This window comes from Primulina huaijiensis, chromosome 1 (assembly GCF_012295235.1).
Source record: "Primulina huaijiensis isolate GDHJ02 chromosome 1, ASM1229523v2, whole genome shotgun sequence".
NCBI classification, from domain to species: Eukaryota; Viridiplantae; Streptophyta; class Magnoliopsida; order Lamiales; family Gesneriaceae; genus Primulina; species Primulina huaijiensis.
This window is the reverse complement of record NC_133306.1, coordinates 1,082,492-1,109,491: the sequence shown is the minus strand read 5'-3', so window position 1 is coordinate 1,109,491 and position 27,000 is coordinate 1,082,492. Positions and strand designations below refer to the sequence as shown.

At 32.0% G+C, this 27,000-nt stretch overlaps 3 protein-coding genes across 3 annotated transcripts; 2 read left to right on the top strand and 1 right to left on the bottom strand.

Annotated features, from left to right (window-relative positions):
• Window positions 1–8,161: 8,161 nt before the first annotated feature.
• On the top strand, window positions 8,162–8,871 carry LOC140974491 (protein BRICK 1). The gene is made up of 2 exons (XM_073437971.1): window positions 8,162–8,400; window positions 8,480–8,871. Exons 1-2 carry the CDS (start codon window positions 8,268–8,270, stop codon window positions 8,605–8,607), a joined length of 261 nt encoding a protein of 86 aa, XP_073294072.1. The 5' UTR covers window positions 8,162–8,267; the 3' UTR covers window positions 8,608–8,871.
• A 3,375-nt stretch (window positions 8,872–12,246) lies between these two features.
• Window positions 12,247–13,249, bottom strand: LOC140978776 (uncharacterized protein At5g65660-like). The gene is made up of 2 exons (XM_073444031.1): window positions 12,892–13,249; window positions 12,247–12,562 (listed from the first exon to the last, which is right to left on the bottom strand). The coding sequence occupies exons 1-2, from the start codon at window positions 13,102–13,104 to the stop codon at window positions 12,434–12,436; spliced, it is 342 nt and encodes a 113-aa protein (XP_073300132.1). The 5' UTR covers window positions 13,105–13,249; the 3' UTR covers window positions 12,247–12,433.
• Window positions 13,250–21,456: 8,207 nt separating this feature from the next.
• LOC140974481 (uncharacterized) lies at window positions 21,457–26,219 on the top strand. The gene is made up of 10 exons (XM_073437959.1): window positions 21,457–21,694; window positions 22,506–22,597; window positions 22,696–22,922; window positions 23,399–23,516; window positions 24,014–24,088; window positions 24,170–24,293; window positions 24,398–24,900; window positions 24,990–25,126; window positions 25,235–25,321; window positions 25,672–26,219. The coding sequence occupies exons 2-10, from the start codon at window positions 22,577–22,579 to the stop codon at window positions 25,778–25,780; spliced, it is 1,401 nt and encodes a 466-aa protein (XP_073294060.1). The 5' UTR covers window positions 21,457–21,694; window positions 22,506–22,576; the 3' UTR covers window positions 25,781–26,219.
• The last annotated feature ends 781 nt before the right edge of the window (window positions 26,220–27,000 follow it).

The following is a 27,000-nucleotide window of genomic DNA, read 5'->3' as shown; positions in this document are numbered from 1 at the left end:
TTATCTGTTTTATCAAATAATGGCCAAAAAAGTCTTGCAGTGGTTGCGAGTAGAAAAGTGAATAATTAAGTGAAACAATTGGGTATTTGAGAAGTTGCATGGAAATTTCTCGCAAACTTGATTAGGTCACCCTTAGATTGTATTGCTTTTTTTTTTAATACTCAGTGATGCTAATATTTTATTGGTTAATTGTCGTTAAATTGTTGAATATAAAGTTCATATGAGATTGACCGGAAATTCTTATGAGTGATTAGTAATTTTCAAAATACATATAAAGCGAAATGAATTTTGGTTAGAGTATATTTGGTTGGAGAAACAAATAGTTTAAAATCATTTTTTTAATGCTTTCTGATATTCTTTTTTTATTTTTATTTAAAAATAGAAACAAGAGCATTTATGTTTTTTCAATAAAAACATATTAAAAAAGCAAGATTTATTTAAATATTTTTTAAAACTACGGCTTCTAACTTCTGGATTCAGCTCGCCTCATTTATATTTCTAAACTTACGTTTACATATTCATTCTTAGTATATTTATCTGTTTAAAAATAAAAACAAAAACAGAAACATTTTTCAACATTTATCCAAACATCAAAATTGCTCTTATTTTTTAAAAAATAAAAACATATTAAAATTTTTGATTTATTTAAATATTTCTTAAAGCTACAACTTTTAACTTCTTGTATCCAAACTCGTTCCTATATTTATAAGATCGGTTGTCATCATCTTATTAAAGATTTATTATTCTGTAATCTTTGTGTGATGCAATTTTGACTACTGAAAATACGTACGATGTGTTTTTTCAAAAAACAAAACAAAACAAAAGAAGCCGACGTCACATACCATAATTGAGTTTCGAAAATAACAGTCGTACATCTGTACTGATCTTCTTTACATGTTTATTTCTTTATTATTTCACTCTATCAAAATTTTAATACAAAAAAAATATACATGTAAGGGAGGATTATTTTACATAAATTTGAAGGAGTTTGTCTTTTGTGAGAGGGTCTCACGAATCTTTATCTGTGAGACTGGTTGTGGGGACCCGGACGTTAATCATGTTCTTAATCATCATTGGGACAATTTAATCAATTATAATCAACATGGTCTAAATTTTTTTAAAAAAATTGCGGAACGTAATGATAGTCAATCTAATATACATGTCAGTATTAAAGTACAAGTCTTGTACTATATACAATCATTCAAACTAAGGTTTAACAACTAAATATCACGTGTCCAAACCCTATCTCTAATCAAAGTCCATAGTCTCCACTCTAATCACAATCTCTCTTCATCTCCTCAACCCTGATCCTGTCCCACCTGTTGCCATGCACATATACAAACACGACAACAGTCGGATAACTCCGGTGAGAAATATATCCCAGTATAAATCAACGAAACATGCAATCATATAAACAATGTAAAAGCATGTAACAGATATTAGTAACATGTATCAAAATCTGAAACATAACCAATATAAATCGTCAATCAACTCATGACTCCATGTCTCAGACTAGACTCATTCCTAGTCTAGGGATCCCAGTTTCCAGACGATGGTATTCCTATATCGACCAACAGTAATAGAAGAAACTCCGATTCTATCCACGTCGATATAACCAAACATCCAGTGTCTTGACCTATCCGTCACAGACTGTGGCACTATCGCCAATACACTATCTTGTGACATCGTGCAATGTGCCCGTGGCGATCCCACCACTATCAGGCACTTCTGTCACAAGATCACTCATCTAATACTCGTCTAATACATGCTCTCTATAAATCAATAGAACAAGCATATCAAATTAAATCAATGCCCATAATAACAATAAGTATGTGATTTAGGGAAACTCAAGTATTTCCTACTTGAGTCGATCTCCCAATATCACATTGACTTATACCTTTCTTTTGTTGCAGTTCTGACGACGTTCCCGTCTGGAATTCAAAGTCTGTCAATACACGATCTGGCAATGGACAATATCAATTAACCCCATATCAATATACTGTTCAAATCAATACCAATCTGATCAATCTGGATTTAACTCAAAATCAACGGCATAACGGGACAATCTCGATATCTCCGTTAATACAACATCAACAGATAACAGTTACAATCTATAACCAATATCCAATACAATCTGTAATCCAACCATAATCCANATATATCAACGAATGGTGAGGCAAGTGGCTTATTTTCATTCTGCATGATGCGCGCATATGCGCTACATTCTCTGGACTCGATATATGGCAATGCACTTCCTCGCGCATATGCGCGCCCTCAAGCCGCGCATGTGCGCGCAAAGTTCTGTCCGCGCAAGAAGCTTCTCGCACAGCTCGCGCATATGTGCGCTACCTCGTCGCGCATATGTGCGCGAGACCTTCGGGTCTCACACCCTACTCAACTTATGTCATTCCAATTCATTCCTCGAAGTGGTCCGTCTATCATTCGATCAATTTATAAATTAATCAATCTCAGATTACCGTGATAAAATCTCAGGCATTACACTGGTCAACCCTACCAATATTCACAATAAAAAGTAATACTCTTAACATAAAAAGTAATGTTTTTTCATGGATGAACTAAATAAGATATCCGTCTCACAAAATACGACCCGTGAGACCGTCTCACACAAGTTTTTGTCAATTTGAAGATTTCCCCAATAGGCTACACATGAATTGAGAGGGTAGGCCTTTAAAATTGAAATGAGAATTTTCGAAATCATTTTTCGGAATAATTATAAAATATTTCTGTAAATATTGAAAAGTTAAAAGAAGTTCGACATCAAGGATTAAAAATAAAATCTGAGTGGGAGAGTTTTAAAAGGTTTGAATATATTTAAAATTATCAATCATAAAAAAACATTTATGTAGGTGTAGATGAAATTATAAACTTTTGACTGAAAATTTTGAAAGGCTGTCAAAATTAATTTTGGGCTACAAATATCATGAAGTGTGAAAAAAAAAAACATTAATTTTTTGACTGGTACAATAAGAAATGCACAAATCATTCTAGATTAAATACTTACAAGAAAATTATAGAATTATAGATCAACATCTCAAATTTGAGATTCGGGTACGAAACCCAATTACAAGAGAATTCCGACCACATAATTGTTGTTTGTAGAGGTTAGCAGATTAATATGATTTTAGTTTTTTTAAAAATAGTTTTATACTAATTAAGTAAAAATAATATTTAAACAAAATATTGACATTAAATATTAGAAATTATTGGGATTACTTAATATATTTAACAAATAAGTTGACATCACTTGGCATGCTTTTGGAGCTTAATTAATGTCGGAGCAACATATTTCGAAATAAAATGAACCTTATTCAAATAATATAAATCAATAATTCATTCATCTTTAAATAGTATCGGCCAACTAATTCTTTAATTCCCTTGATTGGATATTTTTATGCTGTCATTTGTGGATCCAAAAAGATTGCCAGATAAATTACGAGCATCGATCTGTCCAACTTGTCATCCTAAGTAATGAAGATATAAAAAAATAACATAGTGAATAATAGTTTAGTCATTTATATGTATATATTTTATTTAATTTAACAAAATAAGTACATTATGATTAAATATTATTTTGGATAAGAAAAAAATTGGTAAGCTCTATAAATGAAAAAATAGTAGAAACTAGAAAGGGTGGGTTCTCATTTAATGATGTAATAATATTATATTATAAATAAAGTAAATGGGCTATTAAAGTCTCCAGGAGTCAAATTGAATGGAAACTCAACTCCACAGGCAAACAACTACCCAAGTTCAGAGATTTATGTAACGAATCCAGTCTAATAGTATGGATCTTTTCACTCACAAGCATTTTGAAAAAAAATTCTCACGCGTGTGAGTGATAACATAAACATAAGACTTATATTGGTTTGTGAGATTGTCGTCGAATTGATACATTATATTTTATCTAAGTCTCTCATCAGTATTAGTTAAATTTGAATAATGTATAATAATGGACTTAGTCTGTAAATGTGATGCCGGACTAAATTTCCATATATAGCCCTCTTACTTCAACTCAACTGATAAAAGTATTAACAGAAAAACCAGAAACTCTAAAGAACCAGAAGCCAAAAATCATACGGGCATCGCTCGCGTGTGGCTACCACTAATATAACTTCCTAGCTCAAATAACCCAACGCTAATCTCATGATGAAATCCAACCATTCATCTCTTCTATCTTCTCCCCTTTCCATCCCGGGATCATCGTTATCTCTTCCTGATGCTTGAATTATATTATGTAGTAGTTGAATAATATTTGTCTTTCAATTACTTGCCTCTACATCAAACAGCACGACAATGAAGAAGATTTGTTCAGATAAGATATTATCTGAGAAACATATCAAATCCAACGATGAATTGAAGGGCAAGATGGAAGGTCGCAGTATGAAAAGAAGTATTTCAGACAAAATATTGTTATTGTCCCCCAGTCCGAAGAACAAGCACGGTGAAAATAAGAATGCCAAAAGCAACCGGTTCTTGATTACCATCAACGTTTTCGGCAGCGCGGGACCGTTGAGATTCGTTGTGAGTGAAGATGACATTGCTGCAAAGGTTATCGAAACGGCCCTCAAACAGTATGCACGCGAGGGACGCCTTCCCGTGCTTGGAACTGATATCAAACCTTTCTTTCTATACACCGTCGATAACGGGTTCAACGGTATGTATCCTGATCAAGCTTTTCGATTTTCATGTTCAAAATATACTTACTAAATCGTTTTCAATTTCATTCAAAACGTAAATTTACTCTTTTTCACAAAATCTTGATTAGTTTTATAAACAAATGGAACTGAGTTCAAGATTTGGTCGCAGCCCTGAATTCATCGGAGGCTATCGGATCATGTGGATTGAGGAACTTTGTATTGTTCAAGAAAATGACAGAACCAAGACCACATGATAATACGGTTGATCGAAAGGGGAGTGGTTGGCGGGCTTGCTTCCAAAAAGTCTTAATTTGAGTTTCCAGATTCCGTCTCATAATTAAACTTATATATACTTCGAGCCAACACACACATTATATATAAAATTTTACTGGGTTAAATAATATTTGATCAAATATTCTCCCCAGATGGAAAGGTATCCTTCCCTCCGAAATTGAGAGATCAGGTTAAATATATATCATGTAAATGATATAAAATTAAGAAGGTTAGATAAACGTTGTTTTGAATGTTTCGATGGGGGGCAACTTGTGTATCTTTTGTCTAGCTAATAAATATATGGATTCGAAATTTTATTTTACTTTCATGCATGATATATACGTATGATTGTCTAGATTAATAAAAGGCATGCATGACCGAAACTTAAATTTGAAGGATGTTTCTGGAACTAAAATCAAGTTGGGATCGATTTCATATATGTAGAGATCACAAATCTTTTCAAACTCTTTCAAGTTTCAATACCAAATTTCGGCCATGATATTCTAATTAAGAACGTTTGCATCCTTTGAAAAAACTAACGATAAAATATTGAAAATTTACTAACATTGGACTCAAAAGTAACTATATTAAATAATGTTTAATTTTAGAATCTGTATTGATTAGTGATCTGCGTACAATAAAAATTAGAATAAGCATCATGTGCTTACTTTCGAAATAAAGCAGAGGTGGCTTTGAATTATATGTGCTTTATTCCAAGACATGATTAAGTACGAAGAAGTTCTCTATTCGACGGCTGTCTTAATCGAGATAAATCATTTTGTGTTTCTTATATTTTTACTCAGTTCACTTTAATTAGGATACGATGTCTTACCTAAAAAAAATGTTCATGCAATGTGAAGGATATATACGAGGGATCGCCCAATAATAAAATAAAACTTGACCATGCATTTAGGATAATAATTGAAGTTATTATAATATATCATGCAAAAGTTTGAAACAGATTAGGGATTTTAATGAAAGATATGTAGTTCAAATCTATCTATCGAGTAATTTAGTCTGTGGCAAATTTGAAGGGATGAAACATTTCTAAAAACACAGTCCTTTATTGTGCGTAGTTTTTATTATTTTTTAAATTTACGTCGAATGAGTTATCCGATTTAACAATTTATGAGAAATATTATTTTTTAAATGACAAAATTAAGTTGTTATTAATAGCCATTTATTCCCCTTCAACCCAAAAGCGGGCCTGCAATTATGTTGTGACCCAATTGAAGATTAAATTAATAATAAACAATCTACACATCNTCATCGAGTATGTTTTAGCCGTTGGATAACTTGGAATCCATGCAATCCAAAAATGAAAATTAAGCTGGACTTGTCAGCTAGCATGTCCTATCAATTACATAATGTCTGAAGATCCACTTGATTAACATCTTCCAAAAAAAAAAATGAAGGAAACTTTCTGCCTTGATTGAAGCCGGTAGATCCATTTATGACCACACATCCAAAATTAGTGTCATTGCGTCATGTTTTCTAATTTTGTTAAAGTATAGACAAATCGTGGATGATTTCAAAGTTAAGTGTCAAAGTGAAGAGTACAGTTACAAAAAAATTGAATGCAAATGTTCAAGAAATTGCGAAAAACATGATTCAGTTTGACAACATCCAAAACCGAAACGTGCGCAAATGAAAGGAAAGCGTGAAAAACTGAATTAAACATGGTTAGCACTTATGTGTGCAATCATGACTTGCCGGCGCCTTTCATCGTGAATCATTTGTACATAGCGGCCGCATTCATCACCTCCGTTGTCGAAGTTCTGCGAGTAGCTAACGGCGTGGTATTTGAACGTTGGACGCTTCGACGTGCCGTATATGCTGATCTTGCTGTCGTTCACTATGTCTCGGAGGAGCTTCCGCAAACTCCCGCTGCGCTGGACCTTATCGGCGTGGCCGATTTCAATGCGAGTGTAATCTTCGTGCACCGGAAGGCACGACGACGACATACAGTCGGAGAAGTAGAATGGCCGCCGGTGGCCGATATCATGGCCCATTCGTCGACACGAAGGTTTAAGGAAAGCTAACAGGACTAGTGAATAATGAATTTACATGCAAAATATTCAAGCAAAGAAGTGAAGGAAACTGAAAAAATTCACATTGAAGTTGAGAAATTTTGATTGTTGAGAAATTACGTACGATAAGTACAACAATAATCAAAATCTTTTACTTTTCCAAAACGGCCTATTTTTTGTTGTCTTACATTGACAATTGCAAACAATTATATGAACTGTCAATTTTATGTTTAAAATGTCGAGAACTGTTAAATATTATGCAAAGAAAGTTATTTCAAATTATCTGAGTATTCAATAGTTATTCTCTTGGTTATAAATAAAAAAATATATTATAATTAATAAAAAAAAACAAATACTTGTACCTAATATATAAGTTTGGACTTGTGAAATTCATAATTGTAGTTTTATCTTTGTATATATAAGCAAGTTTGGTTATTCATACACTGGTTAGAGTCGTCGTCAATTACTTCGGATATATTGTAATAATAATATAGTAATAGTTATAAATTTAATAATAAACAAGAAACAGAGAATCCGGAGAATGAATTTAAATACAGAACCTTTGTTATATTGATTAATACAAAAATTTCGAAAATATATAATCTTCATACATTTATCACAAACACGAACGAATGAAAATATTATCTTCTTTAATAATATATTTAAAGATAAGTAAGAATAATTATCCACATCCATGCTAACCATCATAACAACTAGGTACTTGAGGTGTCCATATATATTAAAGAGTAAGTATTTAGTGAGAAGATATCACATATCTATTTCTATGAAACGAGTCAATACGATTCATATTTAAAATTAAAAATAATATCTTAGCATAAGAAGTAATATTTTTCATGAATTGGATCAGGTTGAGGATCTGTCTCACAAAATTGACTGTGAGACCGTCTCACATGAGTTTTTGTATTTGTTAAATTATATATTTAGAGATTATATTAAAAGTAAAAGGTCAAAATATAGGTTAATATTTTATTGAAATATGATAATTATAGAACGTAATTTATTTTTTATAGGGATTGTTAAATAATTATATGCCAATAAATTTTTTTAAAAGAAAGAATAATATAATTTATTATTAAAAAATTAAGCGTGGTCAAAAACCACTGAAATCAAACTCATCCGTTAAACCAAAATCGTGTTACGAAATGCTGTAAGAAAGCGTAAAAGTAACACGTTTTTTGATTTTCTCATAAACCTCCTTTGCCTAAATATACGAGAAACCGACCCAAAACAGCGGGCCAGGCCAACTTATAGCTGGAACCGAGCCTAGGAATTGAATTCCGGTGAAATGGCTCGGGCCGGCGGTATAACGAACGCGGTGAACGTGGGGATAGCAGTGCAAGCCGACTGGGAGAACCGCGAGTTCATTTCTAATATATCTCTCAACGTCCGTCGACTCTTTGATTTCCTTGTGCAATTCGGTATGTACTTCGTTTTCCTCTCGGATCCCTCTTTTCGGTATGTTTTCTTAATTTTTGCTTTTTTGATCTTTAATTTTAGAATCGACAACGAAGAATAAATTGGCGAAATTGAACGAAAAGATGGACACACTGGAGCGGCGTCTTGAGATGCTCGAAGTACAAGTCAGCAACGCTACGGCAAATCCAGGTCTCTTTACGCCTAATTGATCCTTTCAGAATTCGCATCGGAGTGTAAGAAAAGCCAAATTGCGTGGCTAATTTGTATATCTTTACTTTCCCGGAGATCTTCTTGATGTTTTTATATGTAGCTGGATTCTAAATCTTGTTTTATGTATAAATCAATTATTGCGCTGTCATGTTATGGATATGGATCGCATGTGGCTGCAGTTCACTTTTCCAAATGTTTATTTGTGCCTATTGTCTGTATTTTGATGATGATTATTATCATTATTAGTTGAGTTGGAACTTTTACTGCTTTGTTTTTTTGTTGCAGTTTTGTTTTGTTTTGTTTTTTTATTCCATTTTCGCTTAACTCAATGTTTCATTTACTGATAACTCTGAACGACTGTGAATTTGTAAGGCTTTGAAATGTTCATTACAATATTAGTAGGTAGAGATGGATGACTAATTTGTATTATTCTATGTTCTATGGTTATAGATCTTAATTTTCATCCATCAATCAAATTCTTGAATGCGATTAGTTAACCATAACACAAGTTACACACAATCTAAGTTCACGTCATATCCCACTTCTATCGATGTTATTAAAGTTACATATATACCAAGATGCACTTTGATTTCATTGTATATTGGCTAAACTTTGTTTGGCTCATTTAATATAATTACCCAGTGCTTGGTATAAATTTGAGGAAAATGACATAAAATGATGTAGTAGGCCATGTTTGCGTTTTCTTATGAGCCACAAATTTCAGATTTTCTTTGAAACTAGACTGTCATAGTTCTGCATTAAACTTTTTCGAGTCACCAAGTTAGTGAACTTACATATTTTTTAAACTACATGGAGGCTGAATCTGTCAAGTAAATATTATATGAACTTGAATTCTTACTTTTACTCGGTGATATTGCATTCAGTCATGCTGCCAAAAAGATGACTTCAATTATTTCTAAACCATTTCGCTGATACTTCCAAGAGAGCAAACTCATATGGTTGGTGAATTTGATGATGCTACTTTATAGGGTTGTTATCATGGTACTATCAGACATCTTTGGTTTGTCAGTGGTTCCAAATTACCAACAGTTTAGTTTTCATAGTGACTTATGTGTATACAAATCCTTCTTAGTATTTACACAAACACTATCAAGAGTAAAACCGTACACAAGAGTTCAAATGTTATTCTGTTTTTCGTAGTGTGATCTGCAATGATCATTAAGCTGCACACTTTCACGATGTGTTTTGTAATAAATGATCGATTACCTCATCTGTCCCAATTACTATCTTGGCTGTGGAGGTGGTGGTTGCATGGGCATAGGTGACGCTTCTGTTGTAATCGAGGTGGAAGGCATAACGATAGGCCTCTGTAGAGAATACCGACTAGATCCCCAGCTCTCTATGGATTTCATGTATTCAGATGCGTTATTTTCTATAACGAAAGCATCCTCAAGTTCACGAACAATGTCAGCCATTCATGAATGATAAGTCGAGTAAGGTTTGAGACATGCCAAAGCAACCTCCACTACTCTCCACATGGCTTCAGCGTGGTAACTTCCCTTTATTCCAGGTTCCACAATTTCGTCGACTCTTGAGTTCCTTATATGAGGTTTTGCCTGGATGTAAAAATTGTTCCACAATTCCTTGAGATGGATGAGAGAATATACTAGCACTGCTCATCCGTGTTCTTAAATAGGAATATCTTAGAAAACCGTTAGAGATATAGTCAAATTTTATGTCTCGTGCATACTAGTATTTTATCAGCATAATTTGCAATTTGCAAAGTTATAAAATCCGTACTCTGCTCTTAGATTTGAATTGTCTAGGTTGGAAGGCTAGCTTTTACTCTGAGAAATTTTGGTGTCTGAAATATCTAGATCGAGAAGAAAATGAATCATGCCTGTTTAGAAAACTTAACCCAAGAAAATAAGACGCACCTGCCAGTGTTTATCTCTATGTTCTGAAATAGCTTGTCTTTAAGGTATATAATTGTTGTTGGGTCATATCCCATGAGCTTGAACATTTGGGAAAAAGTAATTACTGATATAATATCAAGGTTGAAAAGTCATGTAAAGTTGGTCTCCTGTGCTTATTTATAGGCATCATTATTGTGAAATACCTAGCCTATGTGGGCATGTACTTTGGACTTAAATTAGAAGCATATATTATCCATCTTTGGCTCATGCAGGAGGGGGGAGTGTCAAGTGTTAAACTATCATGGGGATACCTTTCATGAGTTCGTGTTTTTGGAAGAAATGAATAGTTGAATATATTTAACTAATAGATCATGTGATGCAAAGCTGTAAGTTTACTCCTCTTGTAGAATTATGGATTCAGCTTTTAGCTCACGTTGAGCTGTCTCTGATAAGTGAGAACATGCTATAGACCTCTGAACTGTAGACAAAGTTGTTCTATGAACATAATATACCGACACTATGTCATTATAAACGAATTTAGCCACTTTCATTCGTGTCTATGCTGGTTAAACCCACCCCTAGAACACACCAATAACTAACAAGTCACGTGCCTGATTGTGATGCCGCCTATGACTTAATTTACCCCCACTGGTTAAAGAAGCAACTCATTTGTCTGTTATAGAACAAACACCTTGCTCTCCCTTCCAAAAATCTGAAAACTTCATGGGATGGTGTACGGTGTTTCTTGCTTAATTTTCTAAAACTTGCCACCTTCTCTTTTGTTTCTCCAGATAAATTAAATTCATTTAATTCCGAACATCAAATTTTAAAGACAAGTAACATCTAGCGTATAGAAGCCTGAAGAGAACACATACCTTCGTGTGTAGAAGCTGGTTGTTTTAGTAACATATCATTTGTTTGTAACATATCATGTTTGGACATGTTTGCCGGTTAACATAATCAAAGTGGTCAGCTGGCGATTACTAAAACAATCAGCTACCATTACAAGGACCTGTTTGCCGGTTAACGTTAACTCTGTATCCAGGAAAGGGGAAAAGGGATTTTAAGTTTGAGCATTGAAAGTGATTTATGATCAAACAAATTTTGTTCGAGCAAAAATAAATCTAGGGGTGATTTTTTTTAAAAAAAATAAATTACAATGGGGTGGAGGTTTTGCATATCTCGACCAAGTTTAATGTTACTCCAAAGGAAGGTACAAAATTTGAAGAAACCTTCAAATTAAGATGAAAAAATTAATTTGTAAATATGCAAAATATATATATATATATATATTTGGGGAGGAAGGTATACAATATCTCGAACTTGATACGTGTCTCATATGTCAGGACAATAGATGCCAATGGACAGGAGGTATGTGGCTACATAAAATTAATATTTTTAGATTGCAGATTTTTGTAGAATAAAAACCTTATCAATATTATGATTCCAGTATGTTATAAAAATTTGAATAGAAGAAGAACGTCAAAAGATCATATCATATTGTCCATTGAAAAATAGAGCATTAAAACGTAATGCAAGTAATAATTGTTGAAGTATAAATAACTCTCTACATCCAATCATCTAACTTCAATTAAAAATTGTATGTCAATTTATTAAATTTAGCCTTCTTCCTCTGTAGAATTTTAATAATTTCACCGATTCTATTTTATATTATATTATTTGATAGTTTTAATATATATTATATTATATATATTGGTAAATTCTACATGTATAAGAGGCAAAAAAATTTCTTAACATGAAAAATTATAAATTAAAACTAAAACAAAACCCATGAGATATTTTCCATTCTAATTTTGATTATCATAATGGACTTTTGTGCTTATTTAAGACCAACGACTAATAAAGGATTTGATCGAACTCTAATCATATGAATCAAATGTCTCTAAAAAAATACACAGTAGACAAATATTTGATTAATCAATACAAATTAAGGAAAAGCGATTGGAAGTTGATTTTCCCGATTGGCGAGAGGCTTATTACACGGACATGGCAATGCTATGAACTTGGGAATATTGTCTCCCGCCATTATTACGGGCATGCCCTCATTATTCACATCCTGATAAAATAATAATAATAATAGTAATTTGTCAATTGAGAACCAAACCAAATCATGATATCAAAGGATGGAAATTTATTCAAATAATTAAATTAAAAAGTTTCGATCTTGAATTTAATATGTCAATTTTTCAATGGCATAACTTTACTCCATAATAATTTTGAAATATTTTAATTTCATACCTCTCAAGTTTCAATGCGCACATATAGCCTTTGTATGATGATAAAATACTCAGATTAAAATAATAATAATAAGTTTCTTGAATTCGCTTTTATTGAGTTAGTCCATGAATAATGAACACCTAATAATATAATTTGGAAGAAATATACCATGGAGGGAGCCGTAGGCTTGGAGGAGCCAACACGAGGATCGGCGCCGTGGGACGAAAAAGAGCGGCGGAGTTTTTCCCAGTGGTAGCAGCAGGAGAATATTCCGCTTAGGCTGAAGATCATGAGCAAAACAAGGGCTGTGCCTAGTGGAAACCCTATCGATGGCCCCGAACCTGATCCATGTGAACCCGGATTAATTGGACTCCCCGCCATTAATATAGATTAACATAGACGTTTTTTGTATATCACTTGATCTTCCCACGTCCCTCATGCGGGGAGTGCAATAAACTAAAGCTCCAAATGTTAAGTATGGTGTAATGAAATAGCTACGGGGATTGGGTTGGTGGGAATTNTATATTATATTGATTTTTTGCTCTTAATAAAATAGGAAATTGGGTGTAGTAATGGTACAGTTGGTGTCCGGGTCATGTACGGATGCAGTGGGTCAAAACCCACTTATGTTTTGGGACCTTTGGTGATACACGTCAAAGCATCGTATTTAGTTTAATTATTTTCTCTTTTTCACACATTTTCTCATAAAATACTGTTCGATAGAGGGAAAATTTCGAAAAAAATAAAATTTGTCAAACTATATTTTTGAAAAAAGTTTTATCAATGTTACGGAATCCGTTTGATCGAGGATTGGTGGGTGTGAAAGCTGTGTTTTATTTGTTTATATTTCGATGGGAAGATTCCTTGCTTGACAATGAAAACAAAATAGTTGCAAATTATAGGATTTTTGGATCCTCTATTGTGACTGAAAACACAGCACATGGTGTTGTGCAATTTTTACATGACTAGATGATCAGCTGATCATCTAATGAACCTCACACAGTGTCAGATAAATTTGAAAAATTGTCAAACGATGATCATCTCGTGTAAAAAGAGCACAGCACCAAGTACTGTATTTTCAGCCACAACATAGGATCCAAATCCCAAATTATAAGCAATTTGAGCAGAAGTAATTGAATTTTGGGGAAAAAAATTACTGGTTTGAACCAATTATCAATCCACTTACATAAAATCGGCGACTTCTCCATACTCCGTTTTAACTTGAAACTCGAGTCGTATTGCATAAACATAATCGTTTAAGGAAAAAAATTAGATCTAAATGATACAAAGACACGGTGCCAAATTTAGGTTGTTGGATTGTATTAATTCCATTTCAAGAAGAAGAAAAAAAAATTAGAGTACTCCTCACGCACTTGATAATGCAATCAGGTAAGTTTTTTGAAAAAATAAGACGGTCTCACATATATATATATCTATAAAACAGGTCGATTCGATCCATACTTAATATGAAAATAAATATTTTTGACATTAAAACTAATATTTTTTTATGAGTTGAATTGAATCAAGTTAGATGTCAGTCTCATAAAATTTATATATGAAGTTGTCTCGCAAGAGTTTTTATGTTCTTGAAATCACATTGACCAAGCATTGTAAAATGCTAGTTTCACTGAAGGAGAGGAGATTTAGAATTGACAAAAACTTGTGTGAGACGATCTCACGAGTCGTATTTTGTGAGACGGATCTTTTATTTGGGTCANAAAAAAAAAAAAAAAAAAAAAAAAAAAAAAAAAAAAAAAAAAGAGGTTTAGAGTACTACACATCTTAACCAAATCTGCCAACCTAAGAAATAAATTATATATTTATTGAGGTCTTTAATTATTATTAAAAAGCTGTTCAAATTAAGGAGCCACCGATCAGTTTCGAATAAAAATATTGAATATAAAACTCGACCAACACTTCCTCTAGATCATTGAACAATTAAATAATTTATTTTGAAGAGATATATTTATTAAAATGGTGGGACGTGAAATTTTAACTTATAAGTTTGATCAATCTCTTTCGAATTAAATTAATTGTCTCTCTGTATTTAACGGAATAACAAATCCAGGTTCGATTTGTGACCCTTCAGGTTTCAAAAGGACAAACTTGAAACATATTTTCCCTAAATGTCCAACTTTAATTAAGTCAAAAGCTTTAATTTCAGATAATATTATAAATTTGCGGTATTAATTAAATAAACGTTAGAAGTTGCGATCTTAGTTCTATATACATGTATTTCTACGATTTTTACTTTTTATATTGTCAAATTTCAGTCTTGCTTCATTTTTTTTCAATTTCAGTCATTCTACAACGTGACGTAAATGTGACACATGTGCTATAGCCAAGTGACTCCGCATGATCTTAATGTGTTAGTATTACATCAACATTTTTTATTAAAAAAAATTAAAATTGAACAACATGTAACCAAAAGTGCGAATAAACAAATTTATAAAGTAAAAAAAAATAGTATTGACATTAATTTATTTTAAATTTATGTAGGGTTTTGGTCGTTACTGTTAGAGTAGATGCCCTGTGAGCCAACTGTTGGCTAGGAAATTTATTGACTCAAGTGAAATAAACAATCTTTATTTTAATATAATTTAACTTTTCATGGTTTCGTTATACTTTATCTGTATACCCATGCAAGCAGCATATATAAAGTCCTTGATTATGCTTTAATACAAATGAATCGTAATTCGATGTTGAAACTCATTTGTAAACACTGCATATTCTAAATTCGTTCCTAGTCGATTCAGCCGCCTAAAACAGGGATAAAGGTCGCTTGAGACTGAGACTAGCATCTGTTATGTTGTGTACTGCGTTTCTTGGTAAGGGCATAGAGATGTCCAAACATGCAGATAGGTAGTCATATGATGATTATACCGAACAACCCTCCCTCGGACTTTCCAAGTGGTTATCATTCATCGAGAGGATAAGTCTGTGGTTATGATTGTACACCATTAGTCCTTACGACCCAAGACAACACTGAGGCTCTATATGCTAGGGCTGTGCTTTGACTCGTTTACCGGCTCCAGGAGAGTTATCAGGTGGCGAGATTGGGTACAGTTGCGACACATATAGGAGCCAGTGTATTGTAGTCGGGGATTCACCGCTCACCTACGGGTGTGGATATCCTATGTGATCCGATGAAATAATAGTGCGTGGAATCTCTGGCCAGAGTATGAGATGTACGTTAGAGAAGGAGTTCTCGAACGGTACATGCGATGCCACTATTTATAGTTATCACATAGTTATCGAATTAATATGCAACCCTCGATGAACCAATGGTTGCAGATTCGATCGGGATATATGAGATGAAGGGACCGTACTGTACGTTAATCATAATCGACTGGTTCTTGCAGGCACTATCAGTGATACCTAGGGGATCATGGGGCGATGCTACTAGACGCTCTTACCATGATCCGATGGGTGCAATCAGAAATGAGTTCTGACATTCTTAATCAAGGTGTTGATGAAAAGAATGGGGCTAAATAGGGTAAGCCCGAATAAAGGATTATGTCCTGAATCACAAAGAGTTGTGAACCCACGGCTAGCTGTATCCCTGAACCATTGAGGGTCACACAAGTACTGGATCGTTTGTTCCCGTTGAGAGAGTAAATTCAAGAAGTTGAATTTATATTATATAGTAAATTCAAGAAGTTGAATTTATGATAATTAAATTTTGAGAGAATAAATTCAAAGAGTTGAATTTATAAAATTTGAGAATTCAATTTATTAAATTCAAAATGTTGGGTTTATTAGATATTAAATTTTGGAGGTGATATAAATTCAAGGAGTTGAATTTATAATTTGAATAATAAATTCAAATGTTGAATTTATAAATGATTTAATTTATTAAACTCAAAGGTTGAGCTTAATAATTAATAAATTAAATATGGTGGGTAATATGTTTAATGGGCTTGTAAGAGTACAAGTCCAACATATTAAATAATTAAATTTGTTAATGGACCTTGATTAATTGATTAAATTAGTGTGACTAACCCAATTAATTAATTAAGCTCATTAATGTTAATTAAAGGGCCCAATTATTATACTATGATAATTAGGTCATTGTTAATTATAAATATGAGTTAACATGACATAACCCTAGCCACCACCACAAGAGATTTTCGAAATCTCCTCTCCCAAGCACTCCATAATTCGGCCACTTCTCCTTGGAAAATAGTTTGAGCCGCCTCTCAAATTTTCAATCTTCTACGTAAAATCTCTTCTATTTTTTCTAGTGAAAATTAGAAGAGGATCAAACCATCTAGTCGTGGACCTGATTAGAAGAAAGGAGTCCCTGAAGAAAGTTCGTAGGGATTTCATCAAGAGCTATCTCCGCTAAATCCGGAATAGTTGGGGTCATGTGATTAATTCACCAAAGGTATAATTTTCTAAACATTCTATGAATGTTTTATTAAAAACCATACGAACGCACAATCAAATGTATTTTGATTGTCAAAATAAAATAAAAATTTTAAAACTTTTGTTGCGTTTGGGCGTGCAGAAAACCGAGATCCAACAGTTACGTCACATTTAAAATCTCTTTTTTTTTAAAAAAAAAGTCATATTTGAATATATAATATTTATATATCTACATAAATAATACCATCTTTTCCTTAGAAAACTGAGATCGTTCATACATGAAGATAAAGATCGATAATGCCGATCATTTTCCCGACTCCAATAATGTATTGCTTTTTGTGATGCCATTTGTCATATTATTATATAATAATAATAATAATAATAGAGAAAATGGGGCCGTATTGTTTTCGAAAAATGGCTACAAAATCGTGTTCGCCTTTACTTCACGACATAATATTTGTATGTATTTCATCTTTTTTCAGTGGAGCTATTGCATTATAGCGTGTGTAGTCCTTTTCTTTTCAAGATATATATATAGATCATTACACTAATTAAAAAAATACCAATATTATTCTCGTAAATTTTCCTAATTATTTTAAATGTATTATAAATATGTTTTCTTTAACTTGAGTAATATAAAAAGTTACAACACTTTTCGTATTTAACGTGAAAATGCACACATATATTCGATCTTCTAGTAATATAATTTGTTTATAGTTTAAAAATTTACATTAATGAAAGTTTGGTATATTGATTTGGATTTTTTGTAGATATTTTCAAATTTCAATTATTTGATATGATAATAACAATATCCATGCATGGACCATAGTTGCAGTGCTTTTTTCTAGCAAACCTGACTACACACGACACAATTAATTAGTATATAAAAGGAAAATAATAATTTTATTCAGGTAAGTTAGTTTTTTGTTTTAGTCGTGTAACTTGATAATATTTGGTTTACATCTAATAAATTTTTTTCTGGAATTTGGTCTTTGTTCACCAAAAACCATTAAACTTATTGAATATTGTTTATTTGACATTGATATCCTCCTATTTAGCTCCTGGTACGAGAATAAACCTATATTGAACATGTTAAAATAAATCTAAAAAAACAAATTGAAAAAAAATATGATACCGAATATTAAAAAATATGAGGGGAAAAAGCCTATTGTTCCCCTTCGTTTTTACTTCAATAGATTTTCATGTGTGTAACATTAACTTTATTCTTGTTATATGAGTCATGCATGATAAGATCAGTGTCAAATAAGTAATATTTGATGGATTTAATGACTTCGGAAGAATAAAGAAGTAAAACCAAAAACAAATACAAGTTAGTGGATGGAAACCAAACATTGTATATTATTTGATTAAATTCCAAAACACGATAACTTAAATGACTAAAATTATAATTTTATCGATATACAATAATTATTAACAAATTTTTAAAAATGACATTATAATAGTTGATCCGGCGTTCAAATTTAATCTAATCGAGAATTGATGGTCCAATATGTTTAATGAGATCTTCTAATATCCATATTCGGCTTCAGATTTAGTGGGCCGCGATGGTCTCAAGGTCCATAGGTCAGCACTTATAAGCATCTGTGATCTGTTTTGAGCGTAATGGACTGGACCACTAGCTACCACCAAAAGCCCATTCTTGTCTACATATTTTTTTAAAGGAAAAGCCCATCTATATTTTAATTGCCTTATTACACATATATATAATATATATATAACTATTGAAAATAAGAATTGAAATTATTGAATGTTGAAAATAAGAGTTGTAAATATTGAAAATTAGTATGTGATGATGTATGTAATGATTTATTTATTTTTGGATTATTTTCGAAGAAATTCTATAAATATGTCTCTCAATTTGTAAAGAAAACGCACAATTGAGTAGAAAATTTTTTTATAAGTATGTATTTTATTATATTTTGTGAATTTGATATTTTTATTTTTTACCGTAAATTTTTACTTTTAACAATAACTTTATTACATGCACATCTATTTTCAATTTTACATTTTGGGTGTCTTTGATTTCAATTATGATATACATCGAGTCACGTGATTCTTCATTTGATATGCTATTTTATTACTATAAATAAATATATATTCATGGACATTTTTTTTTAGGTTTTATTATGAATTCATTGTTACATATCTTGAATTAAAATATAGTAAGTAAAATTATACTCATATCTTTTCTATTTCTTTCATATTGTTATGCTACACATGAATTAACGGAGAATCGTTGTGATTGTATTGTAAATAATTAAATATCACAAATATTTTAAAGCTTATATATTATTTCTATCATCAATTTTTTTAATCCATGTCGCATTTTTTTTCAAGATTTGTAGTGAATTAATGTATAATAATAACACATGCAATGTATGTCTTTCGACTGCTATTATTATATAATACATTCAAAGTGCGTGTATTTTGTTATTGCTTCATGTGCAACAGTCTTATGGACTGTGAGACGAATTTTTAGTTCTATACTTTTATACCTGAAGTAAAAAAAAAATCATGAAAAATAATAATTTGTCTCTCAAATCGATATATATTAGACAAGATATAATTGATATAAAAGCAATACTTTTTCACTCAAATTAGCATATATTAAACAATATTTATTCATAACATAACAAAAAAGAATTATATTTTTACAACGAAAAAAAATATTTTAAACATAAAAATTAATATTTTTCGTGGGTTTGATCGAATATCTTTGTCACTGAGTTAATTCTTGATATGATATAAAAAAAAATTTGTTTTGTCATTTCTATGTGCCGTTGTAGATAGGTTTTTTTTTTTTTTTTAAATTATTGTTTTTCAAATAGTGTATACAAATAATAAATATTAGATATCCTCTATAATCAGAATCTTGAACTCGAGCCTTGTCGATGAATAAAGAAAAACGATGATAGAGTTTCTTCGCAACGAACCTACCAAATTAAACTTGACTGTAGATATTTGTAGACTAAAACAAACTGATTATATTTTATTTCTAAAAAATATATATTCTTCAATATATTCAAATACAAACCTAACTTTTAAGTTTGAATTGTCTAACTACATCTTCGTTCAATAACAAAATAATTGTAAGTTCAACTTAGGAAAAGAATGTAAGATAAGTTAGTCTATTAATGGTAATTTTATTTGCCAAATAATAATAATGGTAGTTACGAAATAATAATGGTAATTACGAATAGATTAGTGGGATTCGAAAAAATGATTTTTTTATGAGTAAAATTCATTTTAGTATACGAACTATTGATAAATTGGTAAATCGATACATGCACGGTTATAAGTAACATAATTGGTACATGAACTATTTAAAAATTAGTAAATTGGTATATGATCAGTTGAAAAATAAATTATACATTTAACCTAAATTTTTTTTAAATCTAATTATCATTAATAAATTCAATCAGATGCATACTTTTTTTTATGATTATTTAATTTATTTTATTGATTTTTTAAAACAATATTTATTTAAAAATTATATTATGATACATTGCAATAAATTTTTTTTATCATTTTGATAAAAATATAATAAATAAATATCTGACATCGGACCTCAATATATTTTTTTCGGACGACCGAAACAAAAATATTCATCATTTTAGATTTTCAAAATCTGGTATCGATTTGTTGGAATTCAGAAAAATCTTTCAACATGAAAGTTATATATCGAGAATGAGTGAAATTTTTCATGTGTTGTCGTATTGGTGCTTCGGCCATCACACACCATTGAAAAGTCACTAAACTTCATTTAAATTTGATTTAATTACAATTCGGAAAGCTATAAAACTTATCAAAAATATCTAAATTAAGTATGAAAACTTTCGGGCATTGGAGTTACGTAAAATCGCGAATGAGTGAGATTTTTTAAGTGTTGTCATATTGATGCTTTGACAGCCACGTCCCATCGGTTTTTTTCTAAAATATCTGTCTTTTCACGATTTATCTTAAACACTCTCCTAAATTCGAACATAATAATACATAATTTTTAAAAACTAAAAAAATGATTATTTTTCTTTAGTGGTCCGAAAATAATACTTTCGAGATCTAGTGACAAATAATTATTTATTATATTTTTATCAATGTAATTTAAAAATTAATTTTATATTGAGTTGATAATTATTTATAAAACATAGTTTTTGAATAAATATATATTTTTAAAATTTAATCAATATAATTTAAAAAAATAAAATATTGAGTTTATTAATGATTATTTAACTTTAAAATAATTTATGTTAATGATAAAATTGATTTTTTAGTTTAACTATATATTAATTTGTCTCAATTAAATTATTTATATTAGTTAATATAACAATATGTCAATTTATTGCATCACCAGCGCACGATAGCAGATGCCCCCCGTTGTTCTAGGTCTTTCGGTTTGCCTAAGCGCGTTTTCTTTGTATCCAGCCTCGCTAAGAAGTTCGCAGGATTTCAATTCCGAATTATATAAGCTACTCGCTTTTTGCCCACAACAGAATACGCCTCTCAGATCTGTTTCCTTTTTTGATCGCTTTCGATTTTGGCGATTGAATTTTGATTGTTTCCGTTGGCGTTCGTCGATTTCAAGGTATTTGGCATAACTTCATTCAAAGATTTGTTTTTTTTTTCTATGATTTTATCGGAGAATTACGTTTCTGATGTGTTTGTCACCGCAATTACTGTAGAATTTCCATAGATTTTAACGTATCACGCGATAATCGCAATCTTTTTGGTTTAAAACGATCATGTATCAGATTTTTTTCGAGAAACTAATATATATCATATTTTAATTGGGAAACTAATATACATCAGATTTCAATTGGGTTTTTACGTACTTGTTTTGAAACGATTTTGTAATTAATGAGCGGTGAAATTGGATTTTTTAAAATAGTTGATCGGGAGTCATTCTTCATTTCCTCGGCTGATTTTCGGAATATATTTCAGTGATTTCATGTTTTTCTTTTGTCCTTTGGTGACTGAAGATTCGATATAAGGTTTGACTGGAGAAGAGTCTTTCCGTTCTTGTCCCTCTTTGAAAAATTTGGTAGATTTCTTTTTTCAATTCTTAATTGATTATTGATATCTGGCCACCTCTCTAATGAATCCATAGTTTTCCTGTTCATGAGTTACTTAAATTTTTTAAGTGTTGATTCAAAACTATTTGGTTAGGAATTATTGAACAACTACGAGACCATAAGAAATACAAGAGGAAGAAGAAATTGGCAATCCGAATGACTTTACGCTAGCATTTGTCAGTTTTTAATTTGGATGGTGTTCTCGGTGGATGGCCGGTCTTTCCAAAGCATTCACATTTGACTCTTTGAAATTGAAACGAATGTCATTGAGAAGATCAAATTTATCTCAGTCCAAATTTAGTTTTTTTCCTACTTTCTTATCAGGTTTCGTTATTCAGGGCTCTGAGAGAGCCAGCATCTATATATACTACAGGTAACTTGCTCTTCAAATTGCGATGCACGGATATGAAAGAGATGTAAGCAACTACCAGTTTCACTTTTGTCGTTTTTTCCCTATTAAATTTTATGGGATTGTTTATTTGGTATCCTTTTAGAACTATTTTTGTATGTGCAGGAGTATGAAGACTTGGATGAGTATGAAAATGATGGTACAGAGCCAGAAGAAGAGGGTGATGAAGGCGGATATGAGGAGGAAGAAACTTGCCAGCCTACCCAGGATGAGTTGGAATATCTTGAACTTAGGAATCGATTAAAAGAATCAATTAGAAAGCAGATGAAGAAGGAACTGGGGACTGCCAATTCTGGTTATCGAGGCAAAGCGAATACTTATCGTAAGGACAAGTAAGTTCTAGTCACAAGTCCGTAATTTAATAATACCTTATACTTGATATATTGTTCTGGATACAAGTCCAGGGAAAGACGGGAAGTGATGGTTAGAGGAGGGTAATGGGTACCCTGTCACATATATTTGGATATGATTTGAGGCATATGCATTTGTCCATTGACATGTCTTCATTAACCTGCGATATTCCCGATATTTATGTCTTGCCCTAATATTTTAAGTTTGTGCATTGTGAATTTTACATCTGTTCCAACAAAAATAACCGAAAAGTGATAAACTTATCGGGATAATTGATTTTTTATAAGATTATATTTTTTAAAGCATATTCCACTATGTTTAGCATGCTTATTATTTAGGTCCAACTTATGATGTGGATCAATTTGGTGAATGTGACAGTGTTGATGAATCATGTCAATGAGTAGATTGTTTCAAAGCATTTTAGTTGGATAACAAAATTGACTGGCGATTTTTGCAGCTATGGTTCCTTCTTTGGGCCCTCACAGCCAGTTATTGCCCAGAGAGTGATTCAAGAAAGCAAGTCCTTATTGGAAAATCCAAATTTGGCTGCTAGAATTGCTAAACCTAAATATGATGTATGTATATAAGATTCAGTTTTTTTGAAATTATTACCATTCTTCTCACTATATTCCTTCTGTTTGCATCATCTTGGTGGCTTGGTTTGTTAACTTTTTTTCATATAATTTACATAAATTATAGCTGTAATTTGCACTGTGCTTAAAAACTGTTGCTTTTAGTAATAACAATATAATATAATGTGCGAGAGTTAAAGATATAGAGGTCATATGTACTAAGGCATGCTGTCGGTAATCTTGTTTTTGGTGTCGAAAAGTTTTTTGCTTAACATCATTGTTCCTATAGTTGAGTCTTGAAGGTTTCCAAGAAGAGGACGTCTTAACTATGATTGTAGTGATATATGACATGCTGCATATTATTGGTCCTCTTAGGATTATGGTGATCAACCTCTCCTGTGGCAGCATGTAGCACTTGTACATCTATTTAGTTGCATACTAGCAAAAATGAAGAACTCCGTCGGTTCTGTTGTTTGTTGACATTCAGAATTTCTCTGCAGAATAATAAGAGCTCAGTTACAACCAATGTTAGACCAAAGCATCAATCCAGCCTTCAAACAAAAGTTACGAGTGGGGTAATAATTCTCCGTGACCTGTCACTCTCTCTTTGATTATTGTATTTGTTTTTTACTCCTGTCTGCTGATAATTAATGCAGTTGAAAAAAAAAGTAGAAATCTTAAAGAGCACTAGAGACTATTCCTTTCTATTATCTGAAGATGCTGAGGTTCCAGCGCCCATGAAAAGTCCTCCGTCTAGAAATGTGCCTGTCCCCAAGTCTGGTGTGTTCCTCTTCCATGGTTCCCTTTGGTTCATTGCCACAAATACCTATTGCAAACACTTTTTTTTATGGTGGACTTATTCTGGTTTTCTGCTGCTTTTGAAGACGCTCGATCCACTCAGCCACTGTCAAATAGTAAACGGGTGGTCAATGATCGAGGAAGAGAAGCCTCTAATGGTCATGAACATAGGAAGCAACTGCTTTCAGGCAACCAAACTAAAGTTGGCCCAGAGAAGATAGATCGTACCAGCAGGTTATCAGTAGAATCTAGGAAACAACTCGGTAGCAATAGTGGAAGTGGTCCAGGTCGGCCTTTGGGGCCCAAATCTGTTCCTTCTAGGAGTGATGGTCCCTCGTTAGGTACCAAAGTCGCTCAATCTATAGCAAAAAATTCTGTGGTTGGTCGGGAAAAATCAAATCCTTCACCATCTGTACAATCCGTTGTGCGTAAACCAACACCATACATTCAACCTGGTGTGCGGAAACCTATGCCTTCAAGCTCGCAACCTTCTCTTATGAAAAATCAATCAGTACAAAGAAAGGAGTCTCGAGAAACGAACAAGCCAAAAGTCATACCCAAACAGACATTGCTGCCCTCTAGACATAACGTATGAATATCTATAAAATTTAATGTTAGCAATAAGTTGCTTGTACATCTCTTCCTCCTTGGGTTATATTTGGGTTACGATTTTGGCAGGTGAAGCAGCACTCTACAAAAGTCTCAGCTCGCAGTACATTGGCAGACGTTCGTCCAAAGGCAAAAATTAGGAGGCAACCTTTTGCTGACGGTTCTGATGACGATAAAGCTATAAATATGATCAGAAAAATGTTCGGGTATGATTATATTTCTGTTCGCACTTTCTCTGTTTTGTCCCTATTTCCTGACACTATTCGCTGCAGTTTTTTAATCTCTAGTTCTCATCGATTTAATATCTTCTGTAGGTATAATCCCAACAAGTATCAAGATGCAGATGATGATAGTGACATGGAAGCGAATTTTGATGATATTTTGAGGGAGGAGAGACGCAGGTGAGTGAGATAAATTGAACTTAATATATTATGTTCATGTGGTGTTTTGGTTTGTTTAACTTCTTTAATTTTAAGATAATAGTATTGCATTGTTCATTAATATGTCCCTTCATGTCTTACTAGTAGCACTCTTTCTTGTAATCTGCGGATGCTAGGCAAGGATGATATATTACGGGGAACGTTATGCGAGACAAGTCTTTATTTTTCATTCTCGAGTGTTCCATACATTTTTTTATATTGTTGAGTTTATGTTCGAAGGATACTTACACATTGACAAAAAATGAGAGCATTTTTTCATAAACCAGTTACCCAGCCTGAACTCTGTCGGACATGTTTTTCTTGTTATGCAGTGAAAAAATTGGCAAGAGAGAGGATGAAGAAGAGCTCCGCAAGTTAGAAGAGGAGGAAAGAAGGAAACAGCAGCTGCGTTTGGAGAGAAAACGCAAACTGGGCCACTGATGGTTGAACCCGCGGAGGGCAAAATATCAATCTGATAAAGCAAATGCATTTTATTCAACGGAGGAGGATTGTTTAAAACATGGTCACCCGGTTGCCGGGTGCTATAGTTTTGGGATTTATGCCAGCCTGAGGTCACATGCGGATGGGATTGATTTCTTAGTTTTAGGCTTCAATTCTTGAGAGCCGGAAGTGTAATTCATGAGTTTTAGTTACTAAAATTTACAGAGCTCTTGTTGCTGTCTATTTTTCTGCTGACATGTGGCCCTTGCACAATAAATTTACTTTAGAAATCAAGAAACCAAAAGCTCTTTAGACCTGGGATTTAACTGCGTGGCTTGATTGTGCTGTAAATTAATTCCGACTCAAATGTTTGAATGTAGTTTTTGAAATGTGCATGCTAAAAATTAAATTTTTGGGAATTTGATTTTATATTTTAGTTGTTCTTATGTGTGAATGGTTTAGTATTTATATGTAAACTTTCTTTTGTGTATTTATAGAGAATGATATAGGAAACGCGTGAGATAAATATATTTTGAAAGTGGATGAAAATCTGGTGTAAACAATTGTGCTTTTGGGTGATCAATGTTCTAATACGCTAAAATGGTGGTGGGAGACTGTTGATCATATAACTTGATCCATCTTTTAATCATTAATTTCAAGCACATGTTATATTTAGTGACAGTTAATTTGTCTATAAAAGAATTAAATATTTGTATTGTGGTTTATTATTTATTTATAGTTACTTTTATAATAAATCTATCTCACATATATTTTGATCCGACCATTTTTAAATGATTCTATACAAATTAATTTTAAATTATCAAACTATTCCTATCCCAAAAAAAAAAATACGTAAATGATTGCTAAATTATTTATATAAGATATATATAAATTAAAATATTTTTAACTTAATTTCATTATTGTTTTTTTAAATAAACTACACATTATCCAAACAATACTTACAAATTACAATATTTTTAATGTAATTGTTCAAAGTTTTATATAAAAATTCCTTTAACTTAAAAATAATTATTAAAAAATACAATCATGAAAACACACAAGGTAAACACTACACTTAAAATTTCACTCCTAAAAAGGTTTGTTAAATTACGATGAACATACGAAGATATCTTCTTCTTTAGGCACTAGTTACAGCCATGCATGTTTGGCCAACTTTTTGAAATATTAATATTTTTTATGTGCTATCATAATCTACTCAT